The 22,273-nt window shown below is 41.1% G+C and overlaps 1 protein-coding gene across 3 annotated transcripts in view; it reads left to right on the top strand.

Annotated features, from left to right (window-relative positions):
- The window catches only part of PDE8A (phosphodiesterase 8A), a 122,460-nt gene that overhangs the window by 71,957 nt on the left and 28,230 nt on the right, over positions 1 to 22,273 (top strand). For all 3 annotated transcript variants that reach the window (XM_082061375.1, XM_082061374.1, XM_082061376.1), the window contains exons 2-8: positions 8,614 to 8,670; positions 11,068 to 11,258; positions 12,385 to 12,441; positions 14,972 to 15,029; positions 16,494 to 16,582; positions 16,812 to 16,890; positions 17,623 to 17,760. In XM_082061375.1, the coding sequence (XP_081917501.1) occupies positions 8,614 to 8,670; positions 11,068 to 11,258; positions 12,385 to 12,441; positions 14,972 to 15,029; positions 16,494 to 16,582; positions 16,812 to 16,890; positions 17,623 to 17,760 (669 nt within the window). The remainder of the gene's footprint in view (positions 1 to 8,613; positions 8,671 to 11,067; positions 11,259 to 12,384; positions 12,442 to 14,971; positions 15,030 to 16,493; positions 16,583 to 16,811; positions 16,891 to 17,622; positions 17,761 to 22,273) is intronic.

The raw sequence follows: 22,273 nt of genomic DNA on the forward strand, positions 1-22,273 counted from the left end.
TAGGAATCCTAGCAGATCCATCGACTGGTTGATGCTGTCTTTCTGCTGTGTTTCCTTGGTCTGTTTGTGGCAATTGCAGTGTTGGTAGATCAAGGCATAAAGAGTTTGTCTGACGTAAAGAAAGTATTAATAATTGGAAAGCTTCCCCATAGGCTGGAATTTCCTTTTAGTCAGCTGATTATTCAAATCCAGATGGTTCAAGGAAAACTGCCACTGCAATTCATGTGCATAAAGGAAAAAATAAAACTGATAGTGATGGAGACATATTGTAGCCTGTTGCATCTGTAATCATCTCTAAAATAATACTAGCAAGGGGTACCCAACAGAAAAGAGAACTAGCTGATAGATATGAAACAGATCAGCACTTATTGCTACGCTCCAGGATCTTGCAGAATCACAAGAGAGCAAGCAGTTTTAATATAGTAATATTAAACAATAGAACTACTGTGCCATATTTAAGTCTCCCAGAGTGCCGTGCAGTTCAACTGTTAAAGCGCAGGCAGCAAGAATTTCCCTCTGGGCCAGAAGAATGTAGTATTTGTATGAAAGCGTCTGCTCCAGGCGGGGATGGCAGCTGCAGCGTGCCTGCAGAATTCACACACCTGAGGCAGCCGCGGTCAATGAGAAGTTCCTTTTCAGCTAGACAAAGATATCAGTAAAGCCGAGACCAGATTTATTTGTGATGCAAACCCCAACATATTTAATGCTCTGGTTTCAAACCTGTCTTGACTGATGACCTGCAACACTTCAAGTCCCAATTTCTTCTTTGTCTTCTTGGCTAGCGTCTGAGCAGAGGTTATTTCTGCCAACAGATGATAGCACACTGAAAGTTTTGTATCAACACCGATGTATGAGGAGTTAGTTGGTCCCCAGAGCCAGTTATAGCTCTCCTAGGCCCAGACTTGTGTCAGGTGAGAGGCAAAACGGCGAGGAAATAGGCATCTCAGCCTTCTGGGAATTGCTAGATGCACTGTTTTTAGGTGGCTGCCTTTAAAGCGTTTTGTGGGGTAGAGTGTGGCTGGTCCTGATCGCAAAGGTCTCAAAGCCGCTGGAGTACAGGGGAATAGCTGCTGAAACTCAGAGCAGTGTCATACCCACACGTACGACCTGTTCAGCTGCCTGCAAGGTAACGTCTCCCAAAGGCAATCACTACCCTTCTTTGCAAGTGACCCCAGAATATCAAGGATGATCATGACTTGGGAGGATTATTTGCTCTGAAGTGCAGGGTATTCTAGCTGGCCCTTGAATTTTGTCAAAAACAAACAAGACATGGAATTAGGTGCTAGTGCTTTGAAGACCTTTTTTTTTATCTGAAGCAATTAAGTTTCTGCCTGTTGCCGGTTCTATTCGTGTTGCCCTTAAGCTGGACTCTCCAAAAAGATAAATGCTTAAAAACTACATTTAACTTTGAACAGCTGAAAATGTTCATACTAGAGGGTTTTTTTGCATTGATAAAGGCATCCATTTCTGCAACCTATGTATAGAAAACCATTATTATAGGGTTTAAAAAATTCTTCTAAAGTACGAGCCAGATCGTTCAAGCTGCTGTTTTTCTCTTAGCACAAGATATAACTACAAATGCTTTAAAGCCTTCACCACACAGAAGTATTTGGCTGTGGTTTAGTGAGCAGCCCAGGGATCTGATGTGGGGAGAGCTCATGGTCTCCAGACAAAGGTCTGTCCAGATGTGGCCCGAATTGAGTTGTTCTTGAAGAACTTTCAATCAGAGTGGGGACCCTAATGGAGACCTCAGTGAGCCATCTCAAATCTTAAGGTGCTGAAGGCCTAGAGCATTTTCAGGTCAGGGCTGGCTGGTCATAAAAGCATTCGGCAAAATTATCACCATAGGTCACAGTCCACCATTAAGGGTATTCACACCTCTAGGCCCATTATGGAACACATAATTCACATTTTTTCTCTTCTAAGCAGACAAATAACTGAAATTTCAAGCCCCGTGTACTTCTGCGTAGCATGCAGGTCTGTAAGGAATCTCTGAATCAGGTAGATGCTTCAGCAAATAGAACTTGTTAGATTTGAATAGCTAATGATGTGAGAAGGGATTTCCATTCAACTTTGTTCTCTTCGGACAGAAAAAGTCAGGGTGGGTTAATGAGAAGATGACTTTCTTTTCCTGACTTGTCTCTGATTTATTCCTTCCCTTTTTGGTACGCGGTTCATTGCAAATGAAAACTCTTGTGGAGGCACAGTGTGAGATTTGCGTAGTCACTTTGCTGGAATTGTATCCGCTTACCTGAGAAACCTACAATAACTCTGCAGTGACCGAGCCGTATCGTAAATCGTGTTTGAGATCTGTGTAATCGGGCTGCAGGCTAACTTGTAGGCATGACACTTATTTTATTGCTTACATACCCTATCAAGAGCTAAAAAAATCTCTCAAACTATTAGCATGTTTTGTGTTAAAGTTCTGGCCTTAAACAATGGGGGGGATGTGATTGCCTTTTTGTCCTGCCGTTGTACAGCATTACCACAGCGGCCACTTGTCTGGGCCAGAGGCCACCCGGGCCTTACGACATTACAAATAATAATAAAAGTCATTTTGGAACAGCATTGTTCATTATTTGCAACAAAATGGAATTATTCACTTTTGCTAGTGCCGTGCTTTTGCAGCTTGATAACAAAAGTTTTCTATCATGAATAAGGGGAGAATTTACAAACAGTACAAAATGTGTGTTCTCAGTTGTGTTGGAAGTGTGCTAGGAGGCAGCGAGCCGATTGCACAACAATATTACTCCAGTTTTGTTCCAGTTTAGCTTTGCTTATTGCAGTGGAATAACACTGAAGAAATGCAGTGGGGAATTAGGCCCAGAATACAAATGAACAAACATACGTAATAATGGTTGGCATGTGTGGCAAGCCCAACATGTAGCCAAAAATCAGCCGGGTCCTCCTTGGGCCTGGGAGAGACCTGGTGAAACTGGGATGGCTGCACTGTGTCCTCGTACACCAGCGAAGCCATCCCAGGCCCAGCTGGGTGTAGACATCTTCAGGATGGCTTCTTCAGACTTGGGTTAACCCAAAACTTGCCCCAAACTTGCTGAGGAGTGGGAGCGGGGCTGGATTTTAGGAGCGGTAAAGGCGTTCAGGAGCTCGGAGTCAGAGATGGGTGTCATGGGTGTCATGGCTGACAGGGCCCAGCCTGACTCGAGAGCTCGGGCAGCTCGTTACACTCTATAAAGCTTTTCTTCCCACAAAAACTGCAAGCTGTCCAGATTCTGTGTTGCTAATGATGTGAATCAGAGGCCAGAGTTTGGCTCTTGAGCTCGTTTGTGCAAAACTGGTGCACAACAGGTACTAAACCTAAAGAAATGGATTAAGAAAACAGAGGGTGTGTTACCCCATCACTTACACTGTCTGTTGTATCGTTAACGTGGCAGCATCGCTGATAATTCTTCTAGGAATCAATTTAAAACAGAAAATTGATAAGAGGAAAGAGATACTGGAACAGAACCTCAGGTGATCTTCAGACCTTGTAATATAGATCTAAATCTGTATTGTTTTGTTGACAGAGATGCATCAGTGGGAACCTGATTTAGATGACTGTAAATGCTAGATTTTATCAAAGCAAATTGCACTGAGTCAGAATGCTGTGTTATGTAAATTACTGAGTCTGTGACATTTGTCTACATCTTTTATGAGACAGAAATAGGAAAAAAATACCAAGGGGCTGGAATTAACAGGTTTCATCTAGATTGAGCAGTAGTTTTGGTAAATTTTAGTTGCTCTTCAGAACTCTTGTCTTTGTATTTCAGCAAAGAATAAACTGACTACATATGACTTAGGATCTTTGAGAGCCAGGCTTACCTTTATCCTTGAATCTGTTGAGCAAAGGCAGAAGCCTTGGACAATTTGTTCCCTCGTATTCTTTATTTGAACTGTTGCAGCCTTCAGACAACAAAAGAAGTAGCTGCATGGGGCCAGACTCCCACTTCGTTTACACTGAAGTAAATCCAGCTTATTCTCTTTGGTGGAATTGCTCTGAATTTTATGCTCTGAACGGCTGTGTGTGTGTTAGGAAGATCTGCTCAGCCAGCATTGTACCTAACGTGTGCCAACGGTGTGTTTGTAACAAAACTGTGCTGTCAAGGTCTGCTGTTAATAGATCCTGAAACAGTTAATGTTTAAGGTATGGTATAAATCTATGAGTTCATTTGAGCTTTCATTTTCTGGGGTGATAAATCTATGCCTCAAACAGCAGGTTAAGAAAAAGGATATTTTTTTTTTTCTTTGTGAAATTCATCCCTTTGTTTTTCTTAGAATTATCAAAATTCAATTTATGTTAACCATCCTGTTGTTCTTAGCACATCTTGATGATCAAGACGGTCAAATCTTGCTGTGATATATAGATTTGACCGTCTTGATCATCAAGATGTGCTAAGAACAACAGGATGGTTAGCATAAATTGAATTTTAAAATATATAGTTATATATAGTCAGCTCATGCTGATTTGTATCGTGTACCTGGTATGTGTAGAAAACTTAACTATATATTTATAAATTAGATAAAACACTTTTTTGTGAGGTCTTAAAATATTGATCGGCATAAAATGATGAATTTTGCTGGCCGTAGTCCATTAGGACCAGCGATAGAGTCTAATCGTTGTAGTTATATATTAGGAGGAGTCAGAACCTTGAGGATGAAATCTTTATCTGAAGAGGCAGTTATTTAGTGTTAAACTACTAACAGATTATTTTCTCGTTGCTTTCTAACCCTGGATGTTAGCTGTAAAGCAGCAGTTCCCATCTGCAATCCATTCAGCAAAAGTGACTTAAGAAAATCAGCCTCCAGAAGGAACGTGTTTGCCCCTCCATAGCAGGAGTATCGCATGGGAGTTAATAGCCCAAAGGTTTTCTGGGGGCTGACTCTGCCCTTTTAGGAGGTTTGCTCTCCAACTGGTACGAGAGGCGTTTTGGAGAAAGCCAAGATACGAGACCTCTAGCAAATAGGAGACCGGTGGCCTGCTTTGAAGTGTCCCACAAGCTGGCTTTATTTCCACCCTTTTTTCCTTTGTACGTTTATTCATTGAGCAAGTTCATTTAAAGTTTTTCTAGCTGTAGGAAGAGAAGAAAAACAACCCAGCAACCATCAACAGAGCATTCCTGTAGATTCTGTTCTGGTGAAATGTGAAGAATGACTCATAGCGAGAAGTACTTTACCAGGTCATATCAGGTCATCGTCGAGTTTGTTGTAGTTTAATCAGGACAGTCAGTCACTTGGGTCTGTCTTTTTAAAGTTTATTTCAGTTGTTTTTATTTACCAAACATTCACTTTTCTCTGGACATGGAAACAAAGCATTTCTCACAGCAAATTCAGTGTTTGCAACTTAGCTGCTACAACATGCAGATGATTTCTAGTGAGTATTAAGCTGCACATGGCAGCCAGTAGAAGACTTGCCCATGGACATTTATCATATGTGTAGCTAATGCCATTGCCTTGGGACGGATCTCACTTTGTGCCTGGGGCATGCTGGCTCAACAGTACTGAAAACACACTGTTTAAATAAGAAAGGCAAATCTGGGGGGAAATAAGTGCTACCAGCAGTAGTTCAGAGAATGTAAAATGGCTGCAATGGCTGTGTGTAAGCATTTAAAGTAGCCTGGAGTTGATTATCTGCTGTGTCTCCAGGCAGAGGCTGTAAACACTTGCCGCTGCAGTAACTGAGCTGCTGTCTGCAATTAAAGCTAACGAGTAGTTGCTGAGCTGCAGCCTGCTATTATAGACCCAGAGACACTGAGCTGCAGCCGTTGTGGAAGTTGTACAAGCACAGATGAGCCAAAAAGATTTGCATTTTCAAAAGCCCGAGGAACAGGTAGTGTTACAAACTATTCTAGCATCTATTCTAGATGTCTTGGAGACCATGAGCACCGGCATCAGCCTGCGCTCCCAGGCTGGCTCGAGCATTGGGCTGTGCTGTCCAAAACCTGCAGCAGGACCCTCCTGCCATCTGCTTGGTTTGATCCCTGGGTCCAAATTATGGGCTAGTCTCTACGGTTGTTTGGCCAAGGAAGGATTTTCAAAAGGCCATAACCAGCATGCTCAAAGTGTCCTGAGCTCGGGTCTTGTCCCAGTCACCTATGCCGGGCACTTACTCATGAAGTTTGCGTCAGCAGCAATTTGGTAAGGGACGCAACTCTCTCAGGATCAATTCTGGGAACTTACAACTAGTTTCTACCTCCGTGTCTCCTCACACACTTTCATACAGGTTTGTGCCTCTCACATGCATAGGTCATATCTGAAAATTGGGTCTTTGTTTTTCAAGTAGTCAAAGAAACTTCAGGAAGGCTGTAGCAGAAGTTGTGCTTGTGCGGTTGCTATACATGCAAGCTTCGGCTGGGTTTGGTTTTGTTATAAGACTGCAGCTTTAGAGGTATTTTTAAAGCTCATTTAGTTCACCGATAGTTGAGAGTTTCTGCTAATCCCTGCTGAAGCCTTGTTTTTTGACACAGGACTTAATCAGTATGGTACTTCTCAGCGCTCCCAGCAGCACACAGAAAGGTGAAATGATTAATCAAGTTATTTGAGCAGATTTCAACAGGATTAAGAATTAACTGGAGTTCACCAGAATTTTCCAGCTGAGATGCAGACCAGGGTTTTTCTTCTACTCAGGACAGCAAGTTAATGTGTAACAAGATAGTTTATGTCATATGGGCAGTCCTTGTAACTTAGGCTTAAATGGTGCATAGACAAGTATTTTCAGAGTACAAATGGCCACAGGTTTCTGGCAGAAAAGTGTTTTTCAGGCTCAGTCCATTAAAAAGAAAGAGGCATCTGAAGAGCAATAACTGGCAATATTGGGTTTATCTGATTTGTTAAAATTCCGCTTGGACTGAGACTGATAGTCCAAGGGCTATGCTGGCCGGACAGATGGGGTGCAAGGAGCTGGACATTATCAGCAAAAGGATTTGCTATTTTCTAGTGCAGATTTTAAATAATTGGATGATGGGCCACAAGGTAGAATAAAGCAGCTTGATTCTTCCCACTCTAGAGAGATTTTTGGTCTCAAAATTAGACAAAAAAAAAGACTAGAAGGTATTTAAATTAAGCCGATCAGATCCGGAATGACGGAGAGTAAATCTGAACCCCCTCCATGTAATTTTAACATCAGCTTTTAGAGGCGCTCTTAAATAACACAGGCAAACACTGGCTCCTGGCTTGTTTTTGCAGGTGCTGTGTGACCATTTTTCCTTGACTCATCTTTCTTGCCGATTTAACGTTGCAGTGATGATTTCCAAGTTGATAAATAAATAAAATCACACATGAGAAACTCTGAGGGCCGAGCAATGGGGCAGTAAGGCCGTAGAAAGAATGGAGCACGTAACTCTAAAAGATTTTTCTGTGGGATGTGCTGATGATTCTTTAAAATTACTTACTGGAAAAATTCTAGGCTGCAAAGCAATAAATCTGATCTTCAAGTGTGGTTTTACTTTGAAAAACAACAATGTGAAAGTGCCACCTGTGTGCTCAGCAGGTCTTTGTACATATGAGTCCAAAGATGTCTTTACTGCATTGCGAGTAACAATTTACTTCTGCTGTTCTACTCCAGTTGCCTTTGCAGAGTCTGTGTAGCTCCAGGGACCATCGCTTGGACTCCGTTTCCCATTTTGAATCAAGAGCATTGTTATTCCTGCTTTTTAGTTTTAATTTCTGAGACAAGAGAAATATATTTAAGCACATAGAAGTGCAGATATTTGCCTTGTGGAAATTCTGAAAGGATCAGACCTGTGTTATCCTGTGGAATCTCCCTCTGTATTTATGTCACTACTTGAAAAAGTCCATCCCATACCAATTGAAGAGTCATTCGTGTTCAGGACGGATTAATGATTAATTGTATCAAAGACAACCAGTGGTGACAAACAGCACTTGTGGTCATTGACCCCCATTGCTTGAAGTGACACAGGCGGAGGGATCCCAGCTCGGTTCTTGCACCCTGAGCTGAGCTGTTTGCCTGTGGTACTTGAACAGAATCCAATGCAGGAACCGCTGGCACGCAGAAAGCACATGTGACAGCGGTTTTGCAGGGTTTTGAGAGCGGGGTTGCATGCTGAATAAATGCATCGTCAAGCACCGATACCTGAGTTGCGAAGCCTTCCCCGGACGGGCTGGGCGGGACGAGGGGATGCAGCAAAACGCCCTTGGAGAGGTGAAATTAGGGTGGTTTTGTGGCACTCTTGGGCACCTGTTACATGTGAAATCCTAAAAGCAGAGTTACATATTTTTGCCTTTCTCCCGGAGATTTAACGCTCTTTGGGACTTGAAAAGAAACCATTTTTAAACATGTCCGTGTTTTGTAGAACAGCTGGAGTGACACAGGATACAGAAAAATAACAATCTGTCCACCAGACTCTCATGACTAATCCATTACTTTATGTTTAAAATAACGATAAAAAAACTTGAAGAACAGTTTGTTGATTTCTAACTGTGTTAATGCAGATTATCATATACATTTACAAAGACCCTCATGAAGAAGCAGCCTCATAATGACAGCAATGTATCTGTGAGACAGCGGTAAATAAGAACTATCTTCTCTAACAGAGCTGGGTTTGATTGTTCCCTAGGTGTATATATATTAATAAGATCCCTTCTTGTTTCTTCTAGGCACCAGTAACAGATGTGCAGTTTGGCCCTATGAGACTTCATCAAGATCAGCTTCAGGTAATACAGCAGTTCAAACTGAAGTCTTCATTTCTAAAACATCACAGATGTTAGCTTGAAATTTATGCCTGGAATTTTTGGGGTATAGAGACCTTCACGAAGCATTTTTGTCAGGTGATAACGTCCACCTAACTGATTTTTATCACGATATTCCATGTGTTATCCAAAAAATCCTGCCGAACTCTTCAAACATCTCTCAGCTCATAAAAATAGAGATATCTGTAGTTCTTTCTGCTATCAGTTAGGTTGTAATCAATTTAGTGTGTGCCTTGTTTTGTATTTTACTGGTAGTCAATTCTCAATCAGAATCTCATCAAAATGATACCAAGCCAAATGTCCTGTCAAGGTGTGTTACAAACGTCAACCAAACCTGCAGTATCATCACAAAAGATATGAAGTGATCTTGGCGAAGTATGTTTTTTGTTACACATTTTTGACTGGCATTAATTCATCCTCCTTTATCTTTTTATTAATAAAGGTCGTATGTCAGTTGCCCCCTTATTTTGACTGGGATGGGTGTGAGGTTTAAAGATACACGACTCCTTTGGACTTTGTCTGAAAACTCTCCTCTATCCCAAGACATACTGAACCTTTACTAATCCAAGATGTTCTTTGGTCAGTAATTAAAAAGCTCCTGAGTTAAAGTAATCCGGACCTGATAATTTGACAAAGTCTGTCTTCAAGAACTGCAGTTCAATATCTTCCTGAGCTATTGTCAGGACAGACAGTAATGGCATTGGACATCAGATCTCGGGACAGCCTCATCCAGCTGCTCCCCAAGTACAAATCGGAAACATACCTCAAATATTTCCGCCTCCTTTATTGTTATTAATGATTGCATTGCTTTTGTCCAGTCATAGGCCACTCTAAAATTCTACCAATTTATCCTGGTAATCCAGCTGGCAGATAGAGAGAAGTCAGACAACATCACATTTGTGCCGTCATACAGCTCAGACCTGCTGACTTTCTGTGCTATTGCTGAAAACCATTTTTCCGTTCTTAAAGAGCGTTATAAATTAACTATATATAGCCCAAACTATGACATGTTTTTGCAAACAGTTTTGCAGGCTGCTCTAAAAGGAATCTAAACTGAATGAGTACAAAGTCCTTCCTTCGTACAAAAATATGCGCTACATGGAAATGTTAAGATTTACTGGTAGGCATTCCACCAGCCTGGTCCAAAGTGTAACCAGCGCTGGAATCCTTAAAAACACCCAGAAGATAAACGGCAGTGGGATGGGTGCAAGTTACACATGCTTTACATTATTGTCTGGTCAAAGCATATCTCCAAGTGTGGTTTGATTAAATTACTGAAAGATTGGTGTCTTGGGACAATAGACCAAATGCTGTTCTAGTTATCCATCTTTCCCAAAAAGCTGCGTGTGCTGAGTCATCCACAAAATCAACACTAACGTAGATCTATAGTCTCCTATTCTATGTATTCTTTCAGGCAAAAGAAATTTTCTTCTACAGAATATTATCTTGATGCAAAGCACAATCTCATCAGAGAGAGTCTTCCTTGGTAGACTTTATCTTCTGTGCCATATTCAGTTCTAGACTTTTAAGTACATTTTAGAAGGAATTGGGCCTTGTCATACTTTGGTTATGTAGGCATTGCATTGATTTTTAAAAGGCTCAGAGAGATTATGTTACTGGCAATTCCACAGCAAGTTAGGACAGAGCAAATACTGGCTCATAGATCTGACTTCAAGTTGTGGATTTTAACCACCGTAATCTCCTTCCACGATCTAAATCCCATGGCAAGCTTTGCATAGGGGTCACAGAGGCTCATACTCCATATGCAGAGGTATCACTTGTGGTTTCAGCCTTGTGTGCATTCATCTTGACCAGCCTGGCTGTAGTTTCCAGAGACCCTGCCGAGTGGGCCACGTGCAGTACTTTGTGGAACTAGGATGAGATTGAAAGGAAAACACGTTTTTCACCATGCTGTTGAAGCACCGTTAAATATTAATTCACGTGAGGTGAACCAGGGCTTTTTTTTAATTATCCTGGCAAGAGAAATAAAGCCCAGGTAAACAGTTTCATGCGAGACAATTTCAGTGAAGAAAAGTAGTCTTGCTGTTATTTCATATACATTGTCTGAAACGTAGGTATCCAGGCTCAACTGATTGCCTACGCTCTCTTTGTAGCTAATGGTGAGAGCGCCGCTTCCCAAGCTTGTGGATATAAACAATTCTAGCAGAATATTTTATCCACTTGAAACACCTCTGTACACAGAAAATTATTAAAAGCAATAATCTGTAGAAAGCAACTCTGTTAAAATCAATGGATTAAGCCTTGGAAGTGGCTTTCAAAAACAAGAGTAGGCAAAAGTCAGAGAACCTACTGGGTATGTATGATTCGTTTGTAACGATTCGCTGTCTGTCTTTAACCCAGGTACTTTTAGTGTTTGCCAAAGAAGATAACCAGAGTAACGGGTTCTGTTGGGCATGTGAGAAAGCTGGGTTTCGATGTAATATTGCCAGGACACCCGAGTCGGCACTAGAATGTTTCCTTGATAAACACCATGACATTATCATTATTGACCATAGACATTCCAGATACTTTGATGCAGAAGCATTATGCAGGTAAGCACCGTTTCAGTGTAATTAATGCTCAGCTAGATAGTTAACACATCATCAAAGTTTTTTTGCTTTTATATGACCCTTTCGTAAAATCTATTGAACGTTGGTATTTTTTGGACAGATGTCCACCGGCAGCATCAAATAATGTTACCTCGGTGCTTTCCATCTGATAGCTGCAGCGTTTTTGGTTGTGCGCTATGATATATGAAGCTCATCCTGGCATGGAGCCACATTTTACAACTTTCTTCCCATAGTGTACTGGGTTTGGTTTGGTTTTTTTTTTTTCAAATACGTTGTTCCTGTTTACACATTAAATTAACTGCAAAGATCGCAGGTGCCACCGAGCAATTTAATGAATACATTCACTTCGTTAAGTGTTCTGAATTTTTCGAAATGTCACTCGCTGTTGAGTAACTCCAGATCCAAATAGGCTGTGTTTTGTGTGCACGTTTCCATACCTACAACATTTAAAAATCTGTTACGAAGAGCAAAGTTGCAGACTGACTCCAAAAATACTTCCCGAGCTGCTGTAAAGTGTGCAAAAAGGGGGAAAGGATTTGCTTTTTGGAGCCCAGACGGGCAGCGGTGCCTCATTTCAGTGCCTTTCCAGTGAAATACCCCTTGGGAACGTGTCCAGACTGAAAACCAGTCTATGGGGTCAGACAGCGGCCCCGGGGTTTGGTGGGTTGGGGCACTGGGACAAAGGCTCTTCTTGCTAAAGTAACTGGATAAGATCTTCGTCAGCCTAAGATGAGATATCAGCGCTGTTCCCCTTGTTACTTTATTATGATTCTGTCCCAAAATAAAGTAAAATGCTCCTTAAATGAGTGAGACCCAGTCTTTCAAACAAGTCCATTCCATGTTGTTTCAGAGGGGAGATTTGTTGCTGTTCTCCCATAGAGAGTATTTGAGGTTTAACCTACATTCTCTGTGTGAGTCTCAGACACTGCTAAACTAATTCTCCTTTCTTAGTGGTCCATCAGGCTCAGGATTTGATTTTTGTTTTGTCGTTAAGCCCTTTAAAAGAGACGTTTAAAGAAAAGTACCATGCAAAGAGTCTGTAAAGTCATGTTTTCTGAAATGCAAACTTAAAAAAAAAAGGTTAAATGATCTTGCTTTTTCTTTAAAGGTCTATCAGAACAACGAAACCCTCAGAAAATACAGTCATTATTGGTGTAGTACGAAGGTAAATACTCATATCTTTGCTTTCACGTGATCAACAAAATGTAAATCTTAACATTGGAAAAGTAAATACTACGTTACAGAAGCTGAACTGGAACTTTTCACTGTACTAGTGATAATGTGTTATACCATATGAGTTTTCACCATCCTTGGCCGCAGGATTGGGACGGGATTTTTGGTTTCTAGTTTTTACTAAGGAAGTCTCACTTTTGATTGGTTTGCTTTGTTTTCCCTTCCCCTCTTCTGGTCACTGGAGGCTTTAGGACCACATTTCGAATAAGCTCTGCAACATCACGCACGGAACTGTGGAACTGCCCCATAGATCTGCATTTCGTATTGATAAAAACAACACTTTGAACCTTTATTGGTCTGTCTTTCAGTCTGATCAATCTCGGCACAAACAGGAGGTCTGTTGAGCTGCTAAAAAGGATACAGAGCAATCTGATCAGTATAAAGTAGCATCTGACCATGGGAGATATAAAAATAAAATAGGCTATATTATGGCATCTCAGTAAAGCAGTACATATACTTCTTTCCTCTTCCTCCCTCTGAAATCATTACTTATATATAATAAAATAACGTAGAAGTAACAAATGTATTTAATCTGAAATTAAACAGAAAATTTCCTTAAAGTACAATTTTGGGGAATGTGCGTTTCTCTGAATACATTTGTTCTGTGTGCCGGTTCTGAGGTGTTTAAATTTCCCATTAAAAATCCATTTTCCACCACCATCTCTAGTGAACAAAACACCCTAATTAAACATTTCCAAGGATTCTATTGTCAACATCACCTTTAATGTTTTTATACCAGGAAGTTTTCTGACTATGGTAACTGGTGCTTCTACAATCAGAATTGTGTCTCATCAAACGAATACAAAAGAAAAGAGGGAAAAAAGGAAAGAACAAGCAGTAACACAAGAGCTTCCTCATGTACACCAGCAACACCCGTGGGTCTGTGGGCCAGCAGTTTCTCTCCACATTGGGGCGAGTTTGGAAGCCGCGCTTGCTGACTCACAATTAGAAAGTTGCTCAAAAGTGGTTTTTCCCCGCGCTTCATTTTTGGTCTTTTCAAGACATTCCCGTTGTGTGTTGTGACAAGGTAATAGCCCCTTGAGGTGACGATATCTCGGAAGCTTGAGTTCTCAAGCTGTTCAGATGTGTCTGGCATCCCTGGCTATTGGAAGCTTCAGAAGTGAGTTTGCCTTCCACTGGGCCAGAGTTGACCGTGTCAAGTTCCCATGTGCTGAACACAAGCTTTCTCAAGTCGCCGTATAGGATTTCACTGGCAGGGAATGTTCACGCATCTCTTTTATTGCTGCAAGAAGCCTATCTGTGAAAAAGCCTGACATTTAGCCAATAGCATATGGAGGGTCTTTATTTTCCTGCAGTTCAGGGTTTGGATTCTTTTTGGTTGTGTGTTTTTATGTCTGTTCGTTGGGTTGGGTTTGGTTTGGTTTTCTCTTTCCCCTGCAGATTGTCCGTCCTCTTTCTTTTTGCTTCTGGGAGGGAGCGTTACCAGATCGCCGGCATGAGGAATGGGGAGGTTTTCCTTTGTTCTGAGTCTTGGGCAAACCTTGTACTTCAGTAGGCATCATTCTCTTCGTGCATAAGAAACAAGTGCACGGAAAACAAAAACAAGAGGTGCCACAAGATGCAAAATGTCACACATAACTAAAAATTATTGTGGCATCTGCTAAACTTGACCAGCTTCCATCTGCTCATTTACAGAAACTTAACATAATGGCCTTTCCTCCAGATTCCAGCCGTACGTTCACGTACGTTGGAGTGCCTTTTAATAGTTAGTATAGTGTGATTCAGATATCTCATTGTAGGAGTGGAGTATGTCATCCCCAGGGGACCTATTAGAATGCACTGTGTAGTCAGTGCAAGAAAATTCATCTTCATTCAGGCATCTTGAGTTGCAACCTAAGATTTTTATACACTCAAATCTTTTAATCAAATCTTTTAACCCTAACCTAAGCCTAACTCTAACCCTAACCTAACCCTTACCCGACCATAACCCTGACCCAGACCCTAACCTAAGTTTAACCATAACCCTAAAACTAACCCTAACCCTAACCTAAGCCTAACCCTAACCCTAACCTAAGCCTAACCCTAACTCTAAGCCTAACCTAACCCTAACCCTAACCTAAACTCAGATAAAAGTAATTTCTTAAAACTTTGGCCATGTGGACTTTCAAGTGCATCTTAGACGAGGGAAAGTGTAAACAAGAAGAATCCAGCACCAAAAAAGGAGGACTAGTCCAACAATCTAGCTAATTAATTTGTTTTCTTGAAGCATTAGTTTTTTGTGATGTAAGCAGATCATTACATGCGAAAAAGAAAAGAACATTTTGGCTTATTGTTGCCAAAGACAAAACACAAAAAATATGTTTTATTCGTAGATGCTATAAGGATCTGGCCATATAAGGCTTTAGTGTGACATCTAGGGTACAGGTATGTCAATGGCTGGTGAAATTTGGTCTCAGTTGATTACAGAAATAATCTCTGCCTTTATCATCCTTCTTTAAAAGGCATGCTGATCGTGAAGAGTCATCAATATTGCCCCTGATCTCTGCTGGCTTCACAAGGGTATGTATGTTTTATACTCTGCTGAGTTGCTTTGATATTGGAAAATCACCAGGCAAGAAACTATCCAGAAGTTTGGCTGTTGGTGACCGTCTGTGTCAGTAATCCAACCTGTAAATCTTGTTTGTGCTGCTCATTCTTATATATATATATATATATATCCTGATTTGGAACTACCATACACCAGTAGAATTAGAGTAACACTAAGCAGGTGAATGTTTTCAAGAATACAAGGAGTGGTGCCGAGACTTTTCTGCTTCATACGGTTATTTCAGAGTAAGTATTTGATGCTCTGCTTCAAAGGCAGACACTGACAAAACCGACTGGGGACAGGAGCAGAGCAGGGAGCAGCTTGCAGTGAAAACCAGAATGTGCTGTGGGAAATCTCTTCTACCAGATGCCAATTAACATCTGGAAACAGGCTCCAGACACTGTCAAGTGCTATTACCTATTGTTTGGAGGCACCTGAAAAGTATTACACCGAATCTGTTCCTTGGCAACTATTCCAATTAAGCAGGAAAGGTGCTTATTAGTGTGTCACTTAAGTGAGTTCCTCATTGCATTAATCTGATAATGAAACAAAAATGGACATGATTCACAGTGTGATTCGGAGTATTCGGTTGCATGCTCGCCAGATTTTTTGCTGTCCCATCACAATCCGTTTGCACCTATTTATTGATTTGTAGTAAGGAAATGCTAGACATGCTAGCTGGAAAATAAAAGGACTTATGTATACAGTGTGAGCACATAAGCAATCGACACAGGTTCCAAATTATTTATGGATCAGAGCCTTGGAGATGGCACTGATAGCAAAGTGCAGAGAATCTTCTTCAGCATCTTGATGTGGTTACTTTTGATAATCAGTCCTCCTTCCCAAACTATCAAAGTCTGTGGGAGTTTAGCGTGAACAAGGATTTAATATTCAGGCTCGTACCTGGTAAATATGATATGTATTAAAAGAACATCAAAGATATTCAGGTTATTGCTGTACAAGGCCCGAAATGAATAGTTGTATCCAATGGCATGTATATTTGTCAGGAGGTTTTGCTTTCTTCTATGTATACAATTTGACGTATTAGCAATTGGAAACTCTTAATAACCTCAAATTTTGATGACTTGGAGCACAACATTAGTTTTTCACTGTTATTTTCAATAAGTAGCATGAAAGCATATAGCTTCATGAAGAGTATATTATTTTATATATTGGTCATGCTGACAATCACAGAGAATAAACAGATTGGTCAGTCCTTGTGGCCATGAGGATCTGTCACTTTTTCAAACTACAATAACCTGAAAAATTTTACTAGTCCAAAAAAGTAATCTTCTCATGTTGCGTGTGTTACAACACGTTTATTTTTGGCATATCCACTCCCTTTTAATTCTTTATCGAGCAAAAGAAAACGGAGTTTCACACCCTCGAGTGGTGAAATGTGTATTAATGAAAAATTTCTGACCTTTTATTTTCAGAGATATGTAGAAAATTCTAACATAATGGCCTGTTACAATGAGTTGATTCAGCTGGAATTTGGAGAGGTGCGGGCACAATTCAAACTAAGGTAATTTTACCAAAAATATCATCAACAAAAAATGCCGATTCAGATGCATCCTACTGTACTGTAGTTAATTACAGAATGTCAGTTAGCTGAAGAAAACACGTTAATCATTAAAGTACAACTTTAGTCAGTATGGAGTTGCAATACCTTATTGTCATATACAATAAGAATTACGTGGATTAAATTTAATTAAATTAAATATAATCAGATGCCTTTTTTCTTTTGTGTCCAGGGCATGTAATTCATTATTTACAGCATTAGAGAAAAGTCAAGAAGCCATTGAGATCACAAGTGAAGACCACGTAATACAGGTTTGTTCCAGTTATTTTTATAAGGACAGAAAATTGCTCTGTGGACTGATTGTATTTTATTTCATCCATGATTACATTTACTCTTTCTTATAGTACAAGAATCTAACACAGCTCAATGGTTCTAAAAAGACTGGAATGAGTTTAGCTGTTGAGTAGAATTTTCTCCATTTCAAGTATCTTGCAAAAATCAAGTTGTTTTTAAGGGCGATTGTTGTTTCTGGATGCATAAGGATTTACTATATTGTTTTTATTTTGTGTAATAATTCTTTTATATCATGAATGAATGCAGCCCCTGGCTTGCGTGCACTCTTTTCTCAAGATATTGTATGTTAATTCGATGCTCTTGAAAAGCAAATCTAATGGATGTTTTATTTAAATTTGTGGGTTTTTAGGGCACTGAGGTAGGTTTGAGGTTTATAGGTTTGAGAACGGACAGAGCTCATTTTTCAGGAGTTTGTCTTCTCTGTCTGAACTCTGTGGATGTGCAATACTTGCCTGTTTCCATCATTTCCGTCTCTTTGCTCATGTGCACAAACTGCGACTCTTCTAGCATGGACATTCCTGTTTCGCTTCCCAAAGGAAAAATGAAGGCCTCTCTCTCATGAGCAGCACATGCAGAGATTTATTGCAGGCTGAGAAAGAAATCCCTTGGTTTAGCAAATAGACCAAAAGGAATTCTGTTGTTCTTTAAGTGCTCTGTTAAACAGTATTTTGTTTGTTTTTATTTCACAGTACGTCAATCCTGCTTTTGAAACAGTGATGGGCTATCAAATAGGCGAACTAATAGGAAAGGAATTAACAGAAGTGCCTATAAATGAAAAAAAAGCTGATTTCCTAGATACTATTAATTCCTGCATAAAGATAGGAAAGGTGAGTAATAGCATTGTGTCACTTATAATTTGCGACCTATATAAGTTATTATTGTCCAGGGATGACACATGATGCAAATTGCAGCTTTACAGACACGTAGCATTTGCAGCTTTGTTACTCAAACAAGAAGAGTAAAAAGTAAAGTAAAAAATGCTCATTTTAGGGGCTTCTTTCTTTTTTCCTGCTTGAAAGAGCTACATGAAAATAAGTGACTTGCTGTGTTTGTGTATAACATATGCCGTATGTAGCAAAAGGTGTTGGAATACCAAAGAGGGGTGGGATGGATGCACGTGTTATCCAGTGTGATATAAATGAGAAAAGAACCACATTGAAGTATTTCAGCACGAAATATGGAAAGCGATTTGCGAGTTCAGAATGTCAAAATATCAGAAGAGACATTCGCAGTATCACTTGACAGTTATAGGCAGTGCCAGCTGCCAATATCTTTTATTCCCTAATGACATGGGAGCTGTCTGATGGATTTCCATTAGAAATGTTTGTTGCACCAAGGAAGTGCAGGAGGAGGCGCAGCTGGCTGCACAGGAGGTTGTTACCCAGAGACATTCCTGTTTGCCTGGAAGCTCCATGGTGTTCCTTTGGGACTGTTGCTGCTGTAGTGTGGGGATCCATCCAGGAGCTTTCATTTGCATTTTGACAATGAGGTGTAACTGCTTCTGGTGTCACACACAGGATCCCAGAGTGTCAGGGGTTGGAAGGGACCTGGAAAGCTCATCCAGTGCAATCCCCCCATGGAGCAGGAACACCCAGATGAGGTTACACAGGAAGGTGTCCAGGCGGGTTGGAATGTCTGCACAGAAGGAGACTCCACAACCTCCCTGGGCAGCCTGGGCCAGGCTCTGCCACCCTCACTGGGAAGAAGTTTCCCGGTGGAACCTCTTGTGTTCCAGTTTGAACCCATTGCCCCTTGTCCTACCATTGGCTGTCACCCAGAAGAGCCTGGCTCCATCCTCCTGACACTCACCCTTTATATATCTGTAAACATTAATGAGTCACCCCTCAGTGTCCTCTTGTCCATCTCCAGAGCCCCAGCTCCCTCAGCCTTTCCTCACACGGGAGATGCTCCACTCCCTTCAGCATCTTTGTTGCCCTGCGCTGGACTCTCTCCAGCAGTTCCCTGTCCTTCTGGAGCTGTCATTGAACATATCATAATACCTCACTGGAAGGTGATCATGGAGAAAACAAGAGAGATTTGGGAATGGATGTGTTTGCAGATGCGTCACGGCCCACGCTCAGACCCAGCTGGGCCATCCCGGGTGTCCGCGGGGAAGCGCCGTGTTGCTGACACAGGGCAGGGAGCTGCTCCAGTGAATCGCACACACGCCATGTGTCGGGGCAGTGATGCGAAAGCACCGATGCAAAGTTACGATGAGTCAAAATGCGTAAATCAGGGAGTAACACAAACATTGATCGACAGAAGCTGCACTCCGGCTGCGTGCGGTTTGCATGTGCATTGCAACAAGAATGTGTCACTTGTTTCTACGTGTATTGACCTTTTGGAAGAGATTCCAGCATCAGACAATAGCTTGGATTAAGGTGCTTCACGCCTCTCTTGACTGACTGAAATTATTTCAGTAAATCTGTGTAATACAAAACCGGTATTATGCGGGAGTATTTATTGAATAATAATTCAAATACATTACGCGTGTCAGGCTTTAAATCCACAACATCGATTCTCAAGATATGAAGCGTTCAAATTTTTAATATTTTAGCTTGCTGATAAAAATGTCTTTAATAACGGAAATATATTTTACTCCATGAATGATAGAAATCTAACCCTAATCCATCTCTTGCCTTGCACTTATTTCACTGCTGGCTCTAGGAATTGCAACTGTGAGGGCTAATGAAATACTGCATATTTCAAGCTGTCTGTATGGAACAGCCTACACTTTTTAAGGTGGATATATTCTGTTTACATGTTTTTTTGTATTTCCCTTTGGAATATTTTCTATTATGCAATCTATGTAGCCTTACATCGCGTACTAATAGAAAAATGAATTGCAAATTAAATTCTTGCAGGAAATATTTGTGAGTAGAGGTTAACTGTGTGAAGCAACTTGTGAAATGCTGCGGCCCTTTGAAGGTGCTTCAGTTGGAAATCATTAATGCCAAGGTGTTACAGCATTGTCGGAGGTGCCTGACTTTTGTCTGGATCATTCTGACAGGGTTTGTGTGTCATTTTCAGGCTTGTGATCTCTTTGGATCTTAAATTTAAAAGACTGATTCCCTGGTTTGGTTGTTGGCAAAACCTGGACCCGAGGCACATGCCTTTGGAGGTAGATGACTAATGCAATTAAGTGGAAGCCAGAGAAAGTGAGATCCCTCTTGTATTCTGTATATGTGAGGGAAAGAGGCATGAAACAAGGGAATTTTACTGAAAAAAGCTATTTCAAGAGTCTAGTTTGGGAAACTTACCACAGACAATCATGTAAGTGATTTTACTAGTATAATTGATGACTTTCAGCTATCTCCACATGTTTTCATGGCAGCTGGTATCACTACTTTGATTTTACAGAAAAATCAAAGGCAGATTAATTACCTTTCCCAAATACCTTATTCCTTCCAGACCAGTATCAGAGCTTGGAACAAAACATGCATCTCCAGTAATACCTGTATGTTTAGATCATGCCAGGCTGAGCTTCTGATCCACTTTGAAGTTTGCGTTCAGACAAACTCTCCAGAAGCTGCTGAATAAACCCGAAGAGAGAGTTTCTGGATTACTTCACTGCAATTCCTTTTTGCAGTCCAAGTTTTCCTTTTTTCCCCGGTTCCCTTGCTGTAAGTATCACAAAACCACCTCCATGGTGCTTGGTTCGCAGTGAACTAGACTTTCGGGAACCTACACATGGGGCAAACTATGCCGGGGAGAAGTGACACTGGGGAAACTCTAGTCTTTCAATGGAATTTAGGAAAATGAGCTCTCACAGCATTTCCCCTCTTCCCCGACATACGCAGCGCTATGAGAAAGTTCGGTGTATCCAAACAAAAGTTCATAGGCATTATACAGAAAAATTGCTAATTGCATAGTACGTTGGGATCCTTGGGTCAGGATGTTGTTGCTCTTAGCGAATTTAAAAAATCTCTGGAAGTTCATTTTTTGTTACTACAGCTGGGTGCAATTTGCAAGAAGCCAGCGTTACCGAAAGGCATTTTCACCCATCCACGCTTGAGAAGTTAACAAACAAGCTGTACTTTCTTAATTCTTCTGTTTCATGATGCGAATTACATCCATTAAGATGCAATGTGCAGTTCTGACTGTAATTCTTGCTGTTTCTGATCTCTGCAGTTTGACACAAAGCTGTTTATCTAAGTTTTGCTTTTTCTGAAGCGAGATGGATAGGTAGCAGTGAAGCTAAGACATGCAATTCCTTTCACTCCTTGGGAATTATTTGCTTATTATCTTTGCTGAGGGGCTGGGAGAGCAATCAAGCTCCATGATCAAGGTCTGTGGCAATTCCTTCCTAACTCAGCCTTACTTTCTGTGAGGTTGTTTTCATGGCATCTTGTGTTTATTTTGATTTGCTCCATTTTCTATAAGTCACTTGCTGGACCCGTCTGTCTAGCGCAAGAAGCCTCAATCCAAAAGGAAGGCTGAACCGGGGGATTACTCACTGTGCATATGTGAGTCTCAGTGGATAGATGCATACCACGGCTTGCTTAATGAAGTTTGAAACCTCAGCATTGATTCTCTCTATAAAGGGTGAAACTGTTGGGGTGGTTTTTTACTACGTATGGATTTTACTCAGCGTTTAATCCCAGCACGCCAGGCCATGCAGAAGTGGCTATCGCTGTACTTGTCCGGCTGTAACGTAGATGTGACGATGAGCCTGACTGACAGCACGTCTTGGGAGGCTCTTTCTGCTGGGCTGCTGACAGAGGCTCTGCGAGAGAGCATATGGTGTTCTTAAAATATGTTTAAGTAACGTCCCTGGGAGAACTTTACCTACCAGCAGGAGTTTGGCTGGGACATCCTATTTCTCAGGATTCTGCTGATCTTCTTCACACGTTTCCTGCGACGGTTTTGCAGGTTTTAGAAATTCACAGGTTGAAAAATCAACCTGTTGACTACGAACAACACAATAACCTGCCTTGAAAAGGATGCATTTGCAATGCGAGAATTATCCGCTCTGTACCTTGTGACTTCACCCCTTTGTGCCTTTTCCGGGTTTATTACCTGGGTTAGAGATCGATTCCTCATCTCTGCTTGTCAGGAAACTATTGATATGCATACTTTTAATTATGAGAGCATTGGATTTTGTGGTTTGCTTTGTCTTCATTTGTATTCCTCATGCAGCTCACAGGAGAAGATGTTACGCTCGCCTCCCAGTTTGCTGTGCTCAGTTCTCTTCTCTGACATATCCTTGGAAAAGCCTTTCCTGTTTGTTTCTGCACAGCCTGTCACCATGCAGCTCTCTGGGGGCTGGAGTCTTGATTTGCTGCCTCCGTCAACATAAATGCAAAACTGTTCTCTCTGTACCTGTGCTCTGGCCTGTTT

The sequence above is a fragment of the Streptopelia decaocto genome (genome assembly GCF_964273445.1).
Source record: "Streptopelia decaocto genome assembly, chromosome: 9".
In the NCBI taxonomy this organism is placed as follows: Eukaryota; Metazoa; Chordata; class Aves; order Columbiformes; family Columbidae; genus Streptopelia; species Streptopelia decaocto.